The sequence below is a fragment of the Gekko japonicus genome, unplaced genomic scaffold, assembly GCF_001447785.1.
Source record: "Gekko japonicus isolate JY-2015 unplaced genomic scaffold, Gekko_japonicus_V1.1 scaffold16, whole genome shotgun sequence".
NCBI classification, from domain to species: Eukaryota; Metazoa; Chordata; class Lepidosauria; order Squamata; family Gekkonidae; genus Gekko; species Gekko japonicus.
The window spans coordinates 1,403,997-1,418,190 of NW_015169777.1; the positions used below are offsets into that span (position 1 = coordinate 1,403,997).

Below are 14,194 nucleotides of genomic sequence, written 5' to 3' on the forward strand. Positions count from 1 at the left end.
TGTTTCTAATTTACACTAACAAAAACCCCACCACACAGGTTTAAAATTTCACTTCTGCAGTATGATAGAAATGGCTATAAGAACTTACAAATTTATTTGTTCTTGGTCTATGTGAAGCACCATCCCGAGCAGCACGGTCAGCCATTCTTCCCACATCTTCCAGAAACCGATAATCTGAAATTAGCAAGGAAACGTGATATATTCAGCACTATAAGTACATAATACAGTCATAGGAAAGGAGGCATAAGATGCTTTTAACTGTTGCATGTAAAGATGTAACATTGTTCTAGCAACTTATTTTTGTACATTAAATACATACTTAACACAGAGCCAGACACATGTAAAGTGGCAAGCAAGAAATTTTCAAGACAATGCCCTATTTATTTTATTTATTTATTTTATTGTATTTATACCCTGCGAACGGGCTCAGGGCGGCTCACATTGGGCACAAAGTGCATACAAAGTGCATACAATATACAAGTTTACATAATACATAATACAAGTACAAGTTTAAAACAGACTAAAATCAGTTCTACGTATGCATAAGTAAACTCCAACATCTTGCGTAGCAGGGGGAAGGCTGGGGGAATGGAAGATGTTGTCCAATCCCCCCCCAGCGGTCTCTCTCTATAACAGCACAGTGATGTTAGTGGCCGTGGCGGCTCCTACTCATAAGCCTGGCGGAAGAGCTCCGTCTTGCAGGCCCTGCGGAACTGCACCAAGTCCTGCAGGGCCCTGATCTCTTCCGGGAGCTCATTCCACCAGGTAGGAGCCACCACTGAGAAAGACCTGGCCCTTGTTGCCACAAGCTTGGCCTCCTTAGGGCCCGGGGTCATCAGTCGGTATTGTGATCCCAACCGAAGTGCTCTTTGGGGAATATATGGGGAAATGCGGTCCCTCACCCATTCTTTCACCCGTTCTCCCCAGTCCGTCAAACTAAGCATTTCTTGAAGTATTGAACAACATGCACTGTTGATGGTGCCTATTCTTGAAACAACAGTGTTAATATTCTTTCTACTCACAGTTAGGTTTAAAATAAACACAAAAATGATAGAACATGGCATAAATGTGGTTCACTGCCCCTCACCCCCACCTATCTATTTGATAGCACTCTCGGTCTTCAAATAGATAAGAATTTTTCAGACTGTTACCGCTTAGAAGATTTAAGTCACTGAATTGGTTTATGGAAACAAAGGCTGTTTTTTCTCTGACTCCATTACAGTTGTACGTCGTTTTATGTTGCTTCACACAAACTAAGCTGAAAAGCAAAAAGAGAAAATGTACTGTCACCCGACTTGCAGCAGATAAGGAAGAAAACAAGAGCATATGCCCGTCAGTTTTACGTACCTGCATGAATATTTCAAACAGCGAGGACACCGATACTTTGCTTCATCCGTGTTACATATTTCACACCTTAAATATAAAAATTACAGGAAAAAATTACACTTTAATAACATGGGTGTATTAAAGGGTTAGCATTTCAAGAAAATATTTTTTAAAACAATGGATGTATTTCTTTGCTAAAACTGGGACTGACCCTGACTGGGTCAGACTGGGATCAGCCCCCCCCCATCCATTGCAGCCTACTGAAATTCTTTGAAATGCTGCTCTTCTTTTATTTTTAAACCCAGAAACAAAATAACAAGGGGGAAAAATTAAGACCCAGCAGCTAAATAAGATTTTTAAAAGGAAAAAAAAAAGATATACATAAAGACAAAAATATAATATCGGTGGTGGTGGATCTACATATAAGTTTCTATAAACAGCTTCCATGTGCAATTGCTGTCTATATGCCATGGAATTCAAATATTGACAGAGTTCTAATGTCCCCAATCCATTGATTTACCAGAGGTTGGCTTTTATCTTTTCAGTGTTGTAAAATGAGTCTTTTAGCTGTAGTAAGGGCAACTGTAAGTACTGACATTCTACAAGGCATATTCAGACCTCAGCTCAGAAAATGAAAAAAACCCATCACCGTAACTATCAAATAGTCCAATGTAAATATCCTCCTATTCGGTCCAAGTCTTCCATAACAAAGATTCCTTCCCAATTTTTAGCTCTTGATTGGGCCATAATGTTCATTTAGCATGTGAAAATGGATCAAATTGATATTGTCATGCCATTATACATTTGTTCTCTAGCTGCAGAAATTGCAAGAGGAATGGGATCCACTCTAGCATAAATAGACCCTAATGCATTCCAGCTAGAAATGAAAGGATGCTCTTGGGTGAAAGGGTACCTCCATGAACATCATGGGTGGAAGAGATCCATGGGGGGGGGGGATCAGCAAAAATTGCCCCCTGCTTCATTTAGTGGAACTGTCTGCTGTATTTAAGTTTCTACTGCACTCAAATATTATTGAAGAACTTAATTCCCATTAGTGGCACTGAATGCCTCCCAGGAACTTCTCCTTTGTAATTAGGAAATGATACCTATTGAACTGCCAAGTTCCTACCACTGCTTAGATACAGATTTCTTAAGCATCCCTGCCACTGAAATGGCACTGCCCTCTTAAAGAGGTTAAGCTTGATTCTATACTTTATTTACAGCAGCATGAGAAAATGGACAGCAATACATCTCATGTATGAGTGTGAACTTCCAGCCCTCTGATTGCTGATCCCATTATACAATAACAGCAATAAGCCAGAAAGTTTATGGAGAAGTTACAATTTTAGAGAAATGTGCCTTAATGGAGCATGTGTGTTGTGCGCTCAAATAAATCCTTTGGAAAGAAAATATGCATGATCACCCATGTGTCTCTTGTTATCCTCTACAGAGCATCATGACCTTGTTTACATACAGTCGTCTCAATTTCAGGCTTAACTGTGAAACATTTTCCACTTTCAAAACTACCAAATGTTATATAGTACTTCCATTTTTATAACTGCAGTTTGAGGCAAAGTGACCCAGGTTGCAGCTTGACATAGTAAAGAGATTTCCATGCAGACAAAGAGCAAAATCTTTGGTTTAAAGTTGCCACTTTCCCCCAACAGAATTTCTGTGCCTTCAACAGCTGTGTACTAGCTAAATCAATCACTGGAAGCAACATAACAAAATGGTCATCACTGTTCACAGTTTTTGATATATTCTAGTGTGTCTTCCAATGCTAAAAATAAGGGCAAACAAATAAAATGATCACAAGATGATATTTTGAATAAATGGACTTCTAATTCACAGTATCTATGAAATGTTAATATAGACCAGAATTACCACTCACTACCTAAACGTGTAAATGAACGAGAAACGTTTATTTATCATGTATATGAAGACCCATACATAAATTTGGCACCAGGTGAAGAGCTGGTAAATAGCACTAGACAGATGAGGCACAACAACAGAAAATCTACTGAATTCATTGTCACCCACTTCACTTTGGGAAGTGGGTGCACACAGAGCAGGGCCTCTTCCAGAAAGCTTTTGATAAAGTTCCTCATCAAAGGCTCCTAAGTAAGCTCAAAAATCACAGGATAAAAGGACAAGTCCTTTTGTGGATCAAAAACTGGCTAATTAATAGGAAACAGAGTGAGTATAAATGGGAAATTTTCACAGTGGAGAATGGTAAGCAGTGGGGTATCACAGGGATCAGTACTCGGTCCAATGCTTTTTAACTTGTTCATTAATTATTTGGAGTTGGGAGTAAGCAGTGAAGTGGCTAAATTTGCGGATGATACAAAGTTGTTCAGGGTGGTGAAAACCAGGGAGGATTGTGAGGCACTCCAAAGGGATCTGTCGAGGATGGGCGAGTGGGCGTCAACGTGCCAAATGGGATTCAATGTGGCCAAGTGGCTAACTATAAATACACATTGAAGGGGTCTGCACTGGCAGAGACTGACCAAGAGAGAGAGATCTTGTAGTAGATAACTCACTGAAATTGTTGAGACAGTGTGCGATTACAGTATAAAAAGGCCAATGCTATGCTGGGGATTATTAAGAAAGGAATTGAAAACAGATCAGCCAATATCATAATGCCCTATATATAAATCAATGGTATGACCTCATTTGGAATACTGTGTACAGTTCTGGTCACCACACCTTAAAAAGGATATTATAGCTTTGGAAAAAGGGAAGAAAAGGCCAACTAGAATGATAAAAGGGTTGGAACATTTTCCCTGTGAAGAAAGATTAAAGCGCTTGGGGCTCTTTAGCTTGGAGAAACGATGGCTGAGGGGTGACATGATCGAGGTTCATAAGATTATGCATGGGATAGAGCAGGTAGAGAAAGAGGTACTTTTCTCCCTTTCTCACAATACAAGAACTCGTGGGCACTCAATGAAATTGCTGAGCGGTCGGGTTAGAACAGATAAAAGGAAGTACTTCTTCACCCAAAGAGTGATTAACACATGGAATTCACTGCCACAGGAAGTGGTAGCGGCTACAAGCATGGACGGCTTCAAGAGGGAATTAGATAAGCATATGGAGCAGAGATCCATCGGTGCCTATTAGCCACAAGGTATAGATAGGGACTCTGGGGCAAGTGATGCTCTGTATTCTTGGTGCTGGGGGAGGCAACAGTGGAGAGCTTCTAGTGTCCTGGCCCCACTGCTGGACCTCCTGATGGCACCTGGTATTTTTGGCCACTGTGTGACACAGAGTGTTGGACTGGATGGGCCATTGGCCTGATCCAACATTGGCTTCTCTTATGTTCTTATGATCTTAAAACTTTGGTTCATGTGAGGGCAGGTGGTACTTAAGATTCTGTGGTCTTAGGCACTTTGGCTTAAAATGTAAGAACAAGTACTTTGAAATGAACTGGCACCAAACAGAAAGCCAATGAAGTTTTTCACATGCATGATCTGTAATTAGCCACTTACTAGCACTCTGTCAGCCACATTCTAACCAAATGAAGTTTCCATACTGCCTTCAAATGTAGCCCCACACAGAATGTGTTACAGTAATTTAAACTGAACGTGATCATAGGGAAACCTGCCCTCACTCAGAACTATCATTAAAATAAAACAAAACCCTCACATGTATACAATATATACAATCTTTGAGTTCTGTATATCCTGACAGCTTGCATATTGCATCTGAACACTGGAATTCTACATTTTTGTTGTATTATTATTGCAAACTCAGCTACCCAAATCTGATCTTATAAATGCAATCTAACATTCTTAGCGTCAAAATACAATCTAAACAACATTCCTGAAGAGTTTAATGATCATATAAAGAACAGATTTGCATGTGAAGGAGAACTGGAATAACTATGGGTTGAAACCAGAGATATTATCAAAGAAGAATGTGCAGATTATTCCTATAGCCAAAAGAAATAAAAAGCCTTGGTGAATGACTGAGGAATCTCATAAAATTGCTAAAGATAGTTGAGAAGCAAAAGGTGACAGAAATAGAATCAGAAGTTTAAATGGAGGTCTTCTGGTTTATGGCGGCACGCTGAGCAGACTCATCTACCGGACCACCCGGGGATGACATCTGCGCACCAGCAGATAGGAGGGGGGGGCGACGTCTCGCTACCCCCCCTGGGAGCCTGGTTGAAAGGCTCCCAGCCATGGGACTTTTCAGAGGTGGCCTCTTCTTCAGCGCGATGCTGGGGAATCGAGGCGCATCTCCGTCCCGACGGTCCTCCTGCTGTGTGTCTGTATGGAAGTAGTGACACTGACCGGGACAAGCGCTGGAGATTGAGCGGTTTAAATGGAGCTACAGTGAGGTCGCAAGAACGAACATGAACTGTGAGTTGGATTAGAGCGTATAAACTGATTTAAAAAGAAATCTCCCACCCCATGGACTAGAAAGTAAAGCAAGCAGGTGAGGGGCCCCTTCCATGCGCATGAATTAAGAAGTGAAGATCTGAGAGTGACTGCAGGGTCACCTTTGAAAATTGGGGACAATACTATCAGGATCTTGAAAGATATCCCATTTGAAATAAGACAAAGGAGAAAGAAATATAAAGACTTAATTTTTTTCCTTCAAACAAATGCAATTGCCTTTGTTGTTGTTCAGTCGCATAGTCGAGTCCGACTCTTCGCGACCCCATGGACCAGATCCCGCCAGGCCCTCCTGTCTTCCGCCATCCTCTGAAGTTTGCTCAATTTCATGTTCGTTGCATCGATGACACTGTCTAACCATCTCATCCTTTGCCGTCCCCGTCTTCTTTGACCTTCAATTTTTCCCAGCATCAGGGTCTTCTCCAGTGAGTGCTCCCTTCTCATTTGGTGGCCAAAGTATTTGAGCTTCAATTTCATTATCTGGCTTTCCAGGGAACAACAGTCAGGGTTGATTTCTTTTAGGATTGACTGATTTGATCTTCTTGCAGTCCAAGGGACTCTCAAGAGTCTTCTCCAGCACCATAGTTCAAAAGAATCTATTCTTCGGCGCTCGGCCTTCCTTATAGTCCAACTCTCGCAGCCATACATGACTACTGGGAATACCATTGCTTTGACCATGCGGACTTTTGTTGGCAGGGTGATGTCTCTACTTTTTATCATGCTGTTTAGGTTCGCCATCGCTTTCCTCCCAAGGAGCAGGCGTCTTTTAATTTCATGGCTGCAGTCACAGTCTGCGGTGATCTGGGATCCCAGGAACGTGAAGTCTGTCACTACTTCCACAGCTTCCCCTTCTATTTGCCAAGGAGTGATGGGGCCGGATGCCATGATCTTAGTTTTTTTGATGTTGAGCTTCAAGCCCACTTTTGCGCTCTCCTCTTTTACCCTGAGCAAGAGGCTCTTTAGGTCCTCTTCACTTTCTGCCATTAGAGTGGTATCGTCTGCATATCTGAGGTTGTTGATCTTTTCCCCAGCAATCTTAATTCCCGCTTGTGATTCATCCAGGCCAGCATTTCGCATGATGTACTCTGCATATATATTAAATAAGCAAGGTGACAGTATACATCCTTGTCGTACTCCTTTTCCTATGCTGAACCAATCAGTTGTTCCATATCCGGTTCTAACTGTTGCTTCTTGGCCCTTATACAGGTTTCTCAAGAGACATGTGAGGTGGTCTGGTACTCCCATCTCTTTAAGGACCTGCCATAGTTTGTTGTGATCCACACAGTCAAAGGCTTTAGCATAGTCAATGAAGCAGAAGTAGATATTTTTCTGGTACTCTCTTGCTTTTTCCATAATCCAGCGAATGTTGGCAATTTGATCTCTAGTTCCTCTACCTCTTCGAAACCCAGCTTGTACTTCTGGCAGTTCTCTATCCACGTACTGTTGAAGCCTAGCTTGTAGGATCTTGAGCATCGCCTTGCTAGCGTGCGATATGAGTGCAATTGTGCAATAGTTTGAACATTCCTTGGCATTGCCCTTCTTTGGGATTGGAATGTATACTGACCTTTTCCAGTCCTGTGGCCACTGTTGCGTTTTCCAAAGTTGCTGGCAAATTGAGTGCAGCACTTTAACAGCATCATCTTTTAAGACTTTGAATAGCTCAGCTGGAATACCATCACCTCCACTACCTTTGTTGTTAGTGATGCTTTCTAAGGCCCATTTAACTTCACACTGCAGGATGTCTGGCTCGAGGTCAGTGATTATACCGTCGTGGTTGTCAAGGACATCGAGGTCTTTCTTGTATAGTTCTTCTGTGTATTCTTGCCATCTGTACTTCCATTTTATTTAAACATAACTATTTACATCTTTAACATTAATTTAAATATGGTAATACAATGCATTAGTTTTACATAAATAATTAAAGGAGAATGGCTGTTAGAATGGCTTAAGGAAAAATAAGCCGGTCACAAGCAAGGAGCATCTTCTAAGAGAAAGCTCATAATCGATGCAGACATTCCAGGATGTCTGGCTCGAGGTCAGTGATTATACCGTCGTGGTTGTCAAGGACATCGAGGTCTTTCTTGTATAGTTCTTCTGTGTATTCTTGCCATCTTTTCCTAATCTCTTCTGCTTCTGTTAGGTCCCTACTGTTTTTGTCCTTTATCATGGCCAGCTTTGCATGGAATGCTCCCTTGATTTCTCCAATTTTCTTGAAGAGATCTCTAGTCCTTCCCATTCTATTGTTTTCCTTATTTTTCTTTTTGGCAGTCCATGGTATTCATAAAAGTTTCCTCCAATACTACATTTCAAATGAATCAACAATTATATTGAGAACTGGATTTATGCACAAACTAAACAAATTACAATTTAGATCTCCAGATTATGAAGGGCCTCTAAGAAATTACTCAATTATCAATTTTTTGAATAAGATATAGTGTAACTTGAGCACCAACTTACTTTGTTTGTAGTTTTTATATACAAACTAGATCTAAGTTGAACAGATATTTAGCTGATAATAATGAGTAAAATAGAAAAAAACTTAAGATACAAGTTTAAGTTTAATGGTTTACAATAGTTTAAACATTAGACAATAAGTGAAATGACAGTGTTTAAAGCTATGGAGGGAGAAAAACCTCAAGAAGAATGGTAGATAGAGTAATAATCTTTCCAAGCCCATAGTAAAAGAAATATGAATGTTTAGATGATTGTGACTCGCCAAAACAATGGGTTTGGACTGCCTGTAATAATCAAAGAAAAAGTGTTTAATGTAATGACTTCCTTTCAATTTATGAAACCTGTAATTGTTTCTTGTGCTTGGAAAATAATAATAAAAAGAATTTAAAAAAAATTATCAATTTTTTGGTAACTCGGCATGATTTAGGGCCTCAGGCTGACTTAATGCAGCCCTGATTATATTCCTTAATAATCAATCAGTTGTCCTGCACCTGAAGAAGCAAGAGGAAAAGCACCAGCCTCAGTCTGGGAGACTGCATCCTATCCTTCCTGGCAGCAATGCTAATAAGGGAGTCTTGCCCCCGTAAATGTTAAAATGTGTGTAAGAACTGCTTTGGTTATAAGGTTCCCTTGCTCGAAAGCCAGTCGAATCCGACTCTAGGGTTGCGGTGCTCATCTCCATTTCAAAGCCGAAGAGCCAGCACTGTCCGAAGACGTTTCCGTGGTCATGTGGCCAGCATGACTAAACACCAAGGTGCACGGAACGCTGTTACCTTCCCACCTTCGGATGTACCAAGATATAAATCAAGTTAAAGTAAGTGTAAACAAGAAAGAGTCCTGTGACACCTTTAGAACCAACCTATGTATTGGGGCAAACAGACTGTCACACACCCGTGGCCCACAAAATCCTATGATACAATAACTTTGTTTCTTAGATGTCACAAAACTCCTTTTTTCCCCTTTAACAGCTTTTGTAGTATAATGTCAGTGTAGGATCTGGGAGGCCCAGTTCAAATCCCTACTCTGCCATGGATGCCTACTGGATAACCATGGGACAGTTACACTCAATCTAGCAACCCACAAGGTTGCTGTCACGAGGGTAAAGGCAGACACTCAAAGTCATAAGAATAGAGATATGAAATCAAGATGGGATAAGTATTATACACTGACAAAATGATTCACATGTCATTTGGGAGGTTATTTGGGAGGGATATACAACACACCATTAAATTATCATATTACAGCTCAGGAGTGGGAACAACTCTTTGTGGCTTTATTTTCAACTGCTACGCAAGAAGTTAGATCTGCTACAACTGCAATAAGGTTACCAGAGTTGCCTCCAGGATCAACATCTCATATAGAGAAATTAATTCCCAATATAAAAATTAACAAAGCTCCAGGAGGCGACTATATATCTCCTGAACTGTTAACGGTTTTTACAGATAGATGGATTCCCTGACTTGCCCATTTATTCACCCTGATATATTCTTCAGGAATAATGCTGGTAGCTTGGAGAAAATCTATTGTTATTCCCATCTACAAAAGACATCTCAAGGATAATCCCAGTAATTACAGACCCATAAGTCTGCTGTCAATTATAAAGAAGTGTTATGCATTATATCTACTCAGGCTTTTATCATACTGGGCTGAATCTCTATCGATAATAAATCACGAACAAGATTCAAAATGGTAGATGAACTATAAATAATTGTTATATTCTAAGCATTCCTGTACGTTAAAGACTATGGTGGTGTTCTACACACGGCCTTTATTGATTTCCAGGCTGCATGCAACAAGATATCACGTGATCTGATATGTGGTCTGAACTGCAAAAATAAGATATAGATCTCATATCAGAGAAGTTACCCCTTTTAAAGTTAAAAGTGGTTGTGTTGGTCTTTTTGAGCAACTCCCTATTTGGAATTGGGCAACTCCCTAGTTGGAGACTGGCCGGTAGTTGGCCAATTCAGCCGGGTCCAAAGATGGCTTTTTCGAGAGAGGGCGGACCACTGCTTCCTTACAGCCTTGGGGAACAGACCCTCCAAGATGGACTTGTTGATAATCTCCCACAAGGCACCTTGAAACCCCTCGTGGCCAGCTTTAATTAGCCACAAAGGGCATGGATCAAGGTAGTAGGTGGTAGGGCGAACAATTAGGAGCAATTTGTTTACTTCCTCTAGGCTGAGCAGACCGAAATGATCCATAACTTGACCAGAAGACATGCATGGAGCCTCAAGCTCACTCACTGTATCAACTGTAGCAGGGAGGTTGCGGCAAAGCGACAAGATTTTATCTGCAAAATAGCTCACAAAGGCCTCACAACCAAAGGCCAATTCCCTAGCGTTTGGTTTGCCTTGAGGCAGAGTAGTAATGGACCGAATCGTTCTAAACAATTGGGCTGGGTGTGAGCTTGCAGATGACATCGCACCTGTATAGTACTCTCGCTTTGTGGCTTTGACAGCCATCCCATAGTTATCTCAGGGGTGCTCCTATTATTTACCACTAAGATTACAAATAAGCTTCTATATGCAGCTTCAGTTTGGGTGCAAGCACCCACTCCTTTTACCAGACTAATTAATTTCTGGTTCCCAAGAACAATTCTTATGGTGCCTAGATGAGCGCCCTCATATGGCCCTTGGAATAGAAACAGCGCTTATAGCAGCTTTTAGATTTAGAATCCGACTTTTGTTCATCAGTGATCAGAACAACTTTCTTTACAGACTAATGACTGATCCTTATATGCTAACTTGTCTCAGCCTGTGAAATTAACTGTTTTTGGTCTTTGCCCTCCCTTTTTAAAATCTGTGGGGTTAAGTAAAGCTAGTGTAGAGACTGATGACCATATAAAGGATACACTGGTCAAAGCTTGCAGTGTGTGCTCTCCCCTACTATTTAACATAGCTCCAACGATCCCACATCAATATGCACATTACCTATCTATATCAACAGTTCAAAAATATTGCCATGTGACTGGCTAGATTTAATGTGCCACCATCTGCACTCCTGTCAGGAAGATGCAAACACATTCCATCTAATTGTAAATTTTGTCCTTCCTCTGTTTGAGATATTGGTAGGTGTGTTTTTTCACTATAGATTCTATGTATAGGCACACTTAGATTTATTGGATACTTTGTTTTGTGATAAGAAAATGTTCTCTGAGCAGAAAACTCTCAGCATAGTATACTGGCGGGGGCTGACCAAAGAACTACTGTTTCTGTGGCACAGTTTCTGTGTTCTGCAATTAAAATATCAGCTAACATCCAGTGCATAATTTACTCAGATTCTAATCTTTCAATGGCTAGGTATATTAGGACATGTTATATACGGAGAGGTTTTATGTAGATAATTTTAAAGTAGTGTTTTTATTGGTTTTTACTCATAACATTGACTGAACTGTTGCTAAAGTGTGTGCCCCCCCCCCCAATAACGTGGCTAGCTACTCTGGGCCCCCAGTAGGGTTAACTGTATTTTGAAAAGCAAAAAAGAGGACATATTTCCTGACTGACTACTTCAAACTATCACTATGACAAACCTCATTTTAAATTCCCTTACTATTTAAGTTGTGTTAATTGCTACTAACTAGGAATATTCCTAACGTTCCTATCCAACAAGAGTTCATTTTCATCATTTTTAGAAGAGCCCAAAAGAGGACACCTGTAATCCTAAAGTAGGGTATAAAATAACGACTGAAAACAAATTTCTCACTAAATCAACCACATCAATTAACTTTTAAAACACTCCTCAGAGCTATTTCTCAGGTTTTAAAATGAAACTATTAAAGAGCAGCAGCGTTAAGATCCACAGGTTAATTTCTTCGCTCTCAGAGCGGTCGCTATCCCCCCCCTCCCCCACGGGCTAACACAATTAGGGAACAGAGCCCTACTTCGTCAGATACGTGCAACGGCAGACAATATAGTTTAAAAAACTGCAGGGGTGCAAAGGAAGAGAGAGCCGTTTGCCTGTGAGCGTTCATGACTAAATATTTCTTTTATCCCCCCCCCCCCCCATAACTAACAGCACGTGGACCTCTTACCACGTGGACCTTGCGCACTACGCGGCAAAGATCCCCCCAATGCCTAAACTAAGTTTCCCGTAGATGGAACAATTTTCATTCCCGAGTCCGTCTCTTCTGTCTCGTCTCAATTAAATACTCTGGGTAACCCCTCCGGAGTGAGGAAAAGTGAGCAGAGAGACCTCCCCGCTTTGGGGGAGGAAATCTCCTACCTCTTCAGCGACATCTTCCGCTTTACAACCTCAAAAGCCTCCACACTGCCATCGTCTGCCATGATTACAACCTCCATCTCTCTATGCCCAGAACCGGACAGCGTCGTATTTCCTCTAAAGCCTAGACCGGCTAATTAGGCGCATGTAAAGGAGAGGCCTCCCCCTAGCGGCAGGAGTTACGGAAAGACCTCCGCCAATCGTGGGGGCGGGGCGCTTTCTTGCTTCAGGAGTCGAGAAGGCGCATTTCCTTCACGCTGATGGAGGGGGTAGGCGTTGTCGCCAGGCTTGCGGGTGGGGTGGTGGATTGGTTAATTTATGAGTATTTCCGGCAGACTGAGGTAATTTGTAAAGTCAGTCGTCTGTTTCTTGCTTCTAGAAGAGTGAGTGGGCTCTGTGCCCGCTCATTCAGCACTAGGTCCTTGTAGCGTGTTAACTAGTCGAGCTTTACGCTTAGGTAAATTTGTTAAGACGCTGAACTGCAGGCTATGGAAGGTCAGTAGTTCAGCGGTTCAAGACCCGGGTGCCGCAAGACAGGGTGAGCTCCTGTCTCTAAGTTCCAGCTCCTGCCAACCTAGCAGTTCGAAAGCAAGAAATTGCAAGTAGATAAATAGGTACCATTTCGGTGGGAAGGTAACAGCGTTCCGTGCGCCTTGGTGTTTAGTCATGCCGGCCACATGACCACGTAAACGTCTTCGGACAGCGCGGGCTCTTCGGCTTTGAAACGGAGATGAGCACCGCAACCCTAGAGTCGGATTCGACTGGCTTTCGACCAAGGGAACCTTTACCTTTTTAAATTTGGCATAGTATTGCAGTGCAAGAAGTTCCCTTGTTTTCTGAATGCTTTCCTAATCAGGAAGATCGCCAGAGGGGCCGCTATAGGACTCTTTGAAGCAACTTTACCCTATGGCAGGGGTGGCCAAGCTGCGGGCTTGGGAGCTCTTTCACACATATTTCCGTGTGGCTCCCTTCCCTCCCCCATCTATTTGCTTTCTTTGTTTTTCTATCTCTCTCCCCCCCCTTTCTTTTTCCCTCCCCATCTATTTGCTTTCTTTCCACCTTTCTCTCTCTCTCTCTCTCTCTCTCCCTTCCTTCCCCCTCCCGCCCCCATGTACTCTTTCTTTCTTTCCACCTCTTTCATTCTCATCCAGCACCCAGGTGGCTGCAGAGAGGATGGCAGTCTGGTTACAGAGAATACAAGCACCCTCCCCATGGCAGCCACCTGGGAAAAGAGCAAATTGGCCACAGTGGGGTGATCTTGGTTTTACTCTCCTTTCTCCACGACCAGCTTGCTCTCCTCTGGGAGTAGAGTTGCCAGGTCCTACCTGGCCATCGGCAAGGGATGGGGGGGGGGGGAGAGTTGTCAGATCCAGGTTGGTAAATTCCTGGAGATTTGGGGATGGGGCCTGGGGAAGACAGGCACCTCAGTGGGGCACAGTGCCATAGAGTCCACCCTCCAAAGGATCTATTTTCTCCAAGAGAACAGATCCCTGTTGTCTAAATGAACTGTAATTCCAGGGGGCCCCCAGGCTCCACCTGGAGGCTGGCATCCCTGTCTGGGAGTTTTGGCTGTCTCACTCCATCATCTGAGCTGCTGTGCCTCATGCTTAAGAGAAAGAGTGAGAAGGCAGAGAGGGAAGCCTTAGTCCAGATGCATGAGGGCTGGTTAAGGTTCTGTGGTGGGGGGAGAGGCAATCCCACATCGTCCATAGCAACCCGGTATTAAAAAATATAGTTTTATATTAACATTAAGAGTGATATCCTATTTATGTGTGTGTGTGCTGGGGTGGCATGCA

At 42.3% G+C, this 14,194-nt stretch overlaps 1 protein-coding gene across 1 annotated transcript in view; it reads right to left on the bottom strand.

The window, feature by feature from the left end:
- ZNHIT6 (zinc finger, HIT-type containing 6) overlaps positions 1-12,489 on the bottom strand; it is a 57,056-nt gene extending 44,567 nt beyond the window's left edge. The window contains exons 1-4 of the mRNA XM_015416714.1: positions 12,402-12,489; positions 1,348-1,413; positions 1,152-1,258; positions 89-174 (exon numbers count right to left, since the gene is read on the bottom strand). Coding sequence (XP_015272200.1) covers positions 89-174; positions 1,152-1,258; positions 1,348-1,413; positions 12,402-12,478 — 336 coding nt within the window. The 5' untranslated portion in view covers positions 12,479-12,489. The remainder of the gene's footprint in view (positions 1-88; positions 175-1,151; positions 1,259-1,347; positions 1,414-12,401) is intronic.
- Positions 12,490-14,194: the final 1,705 nt, after the last annotated feature.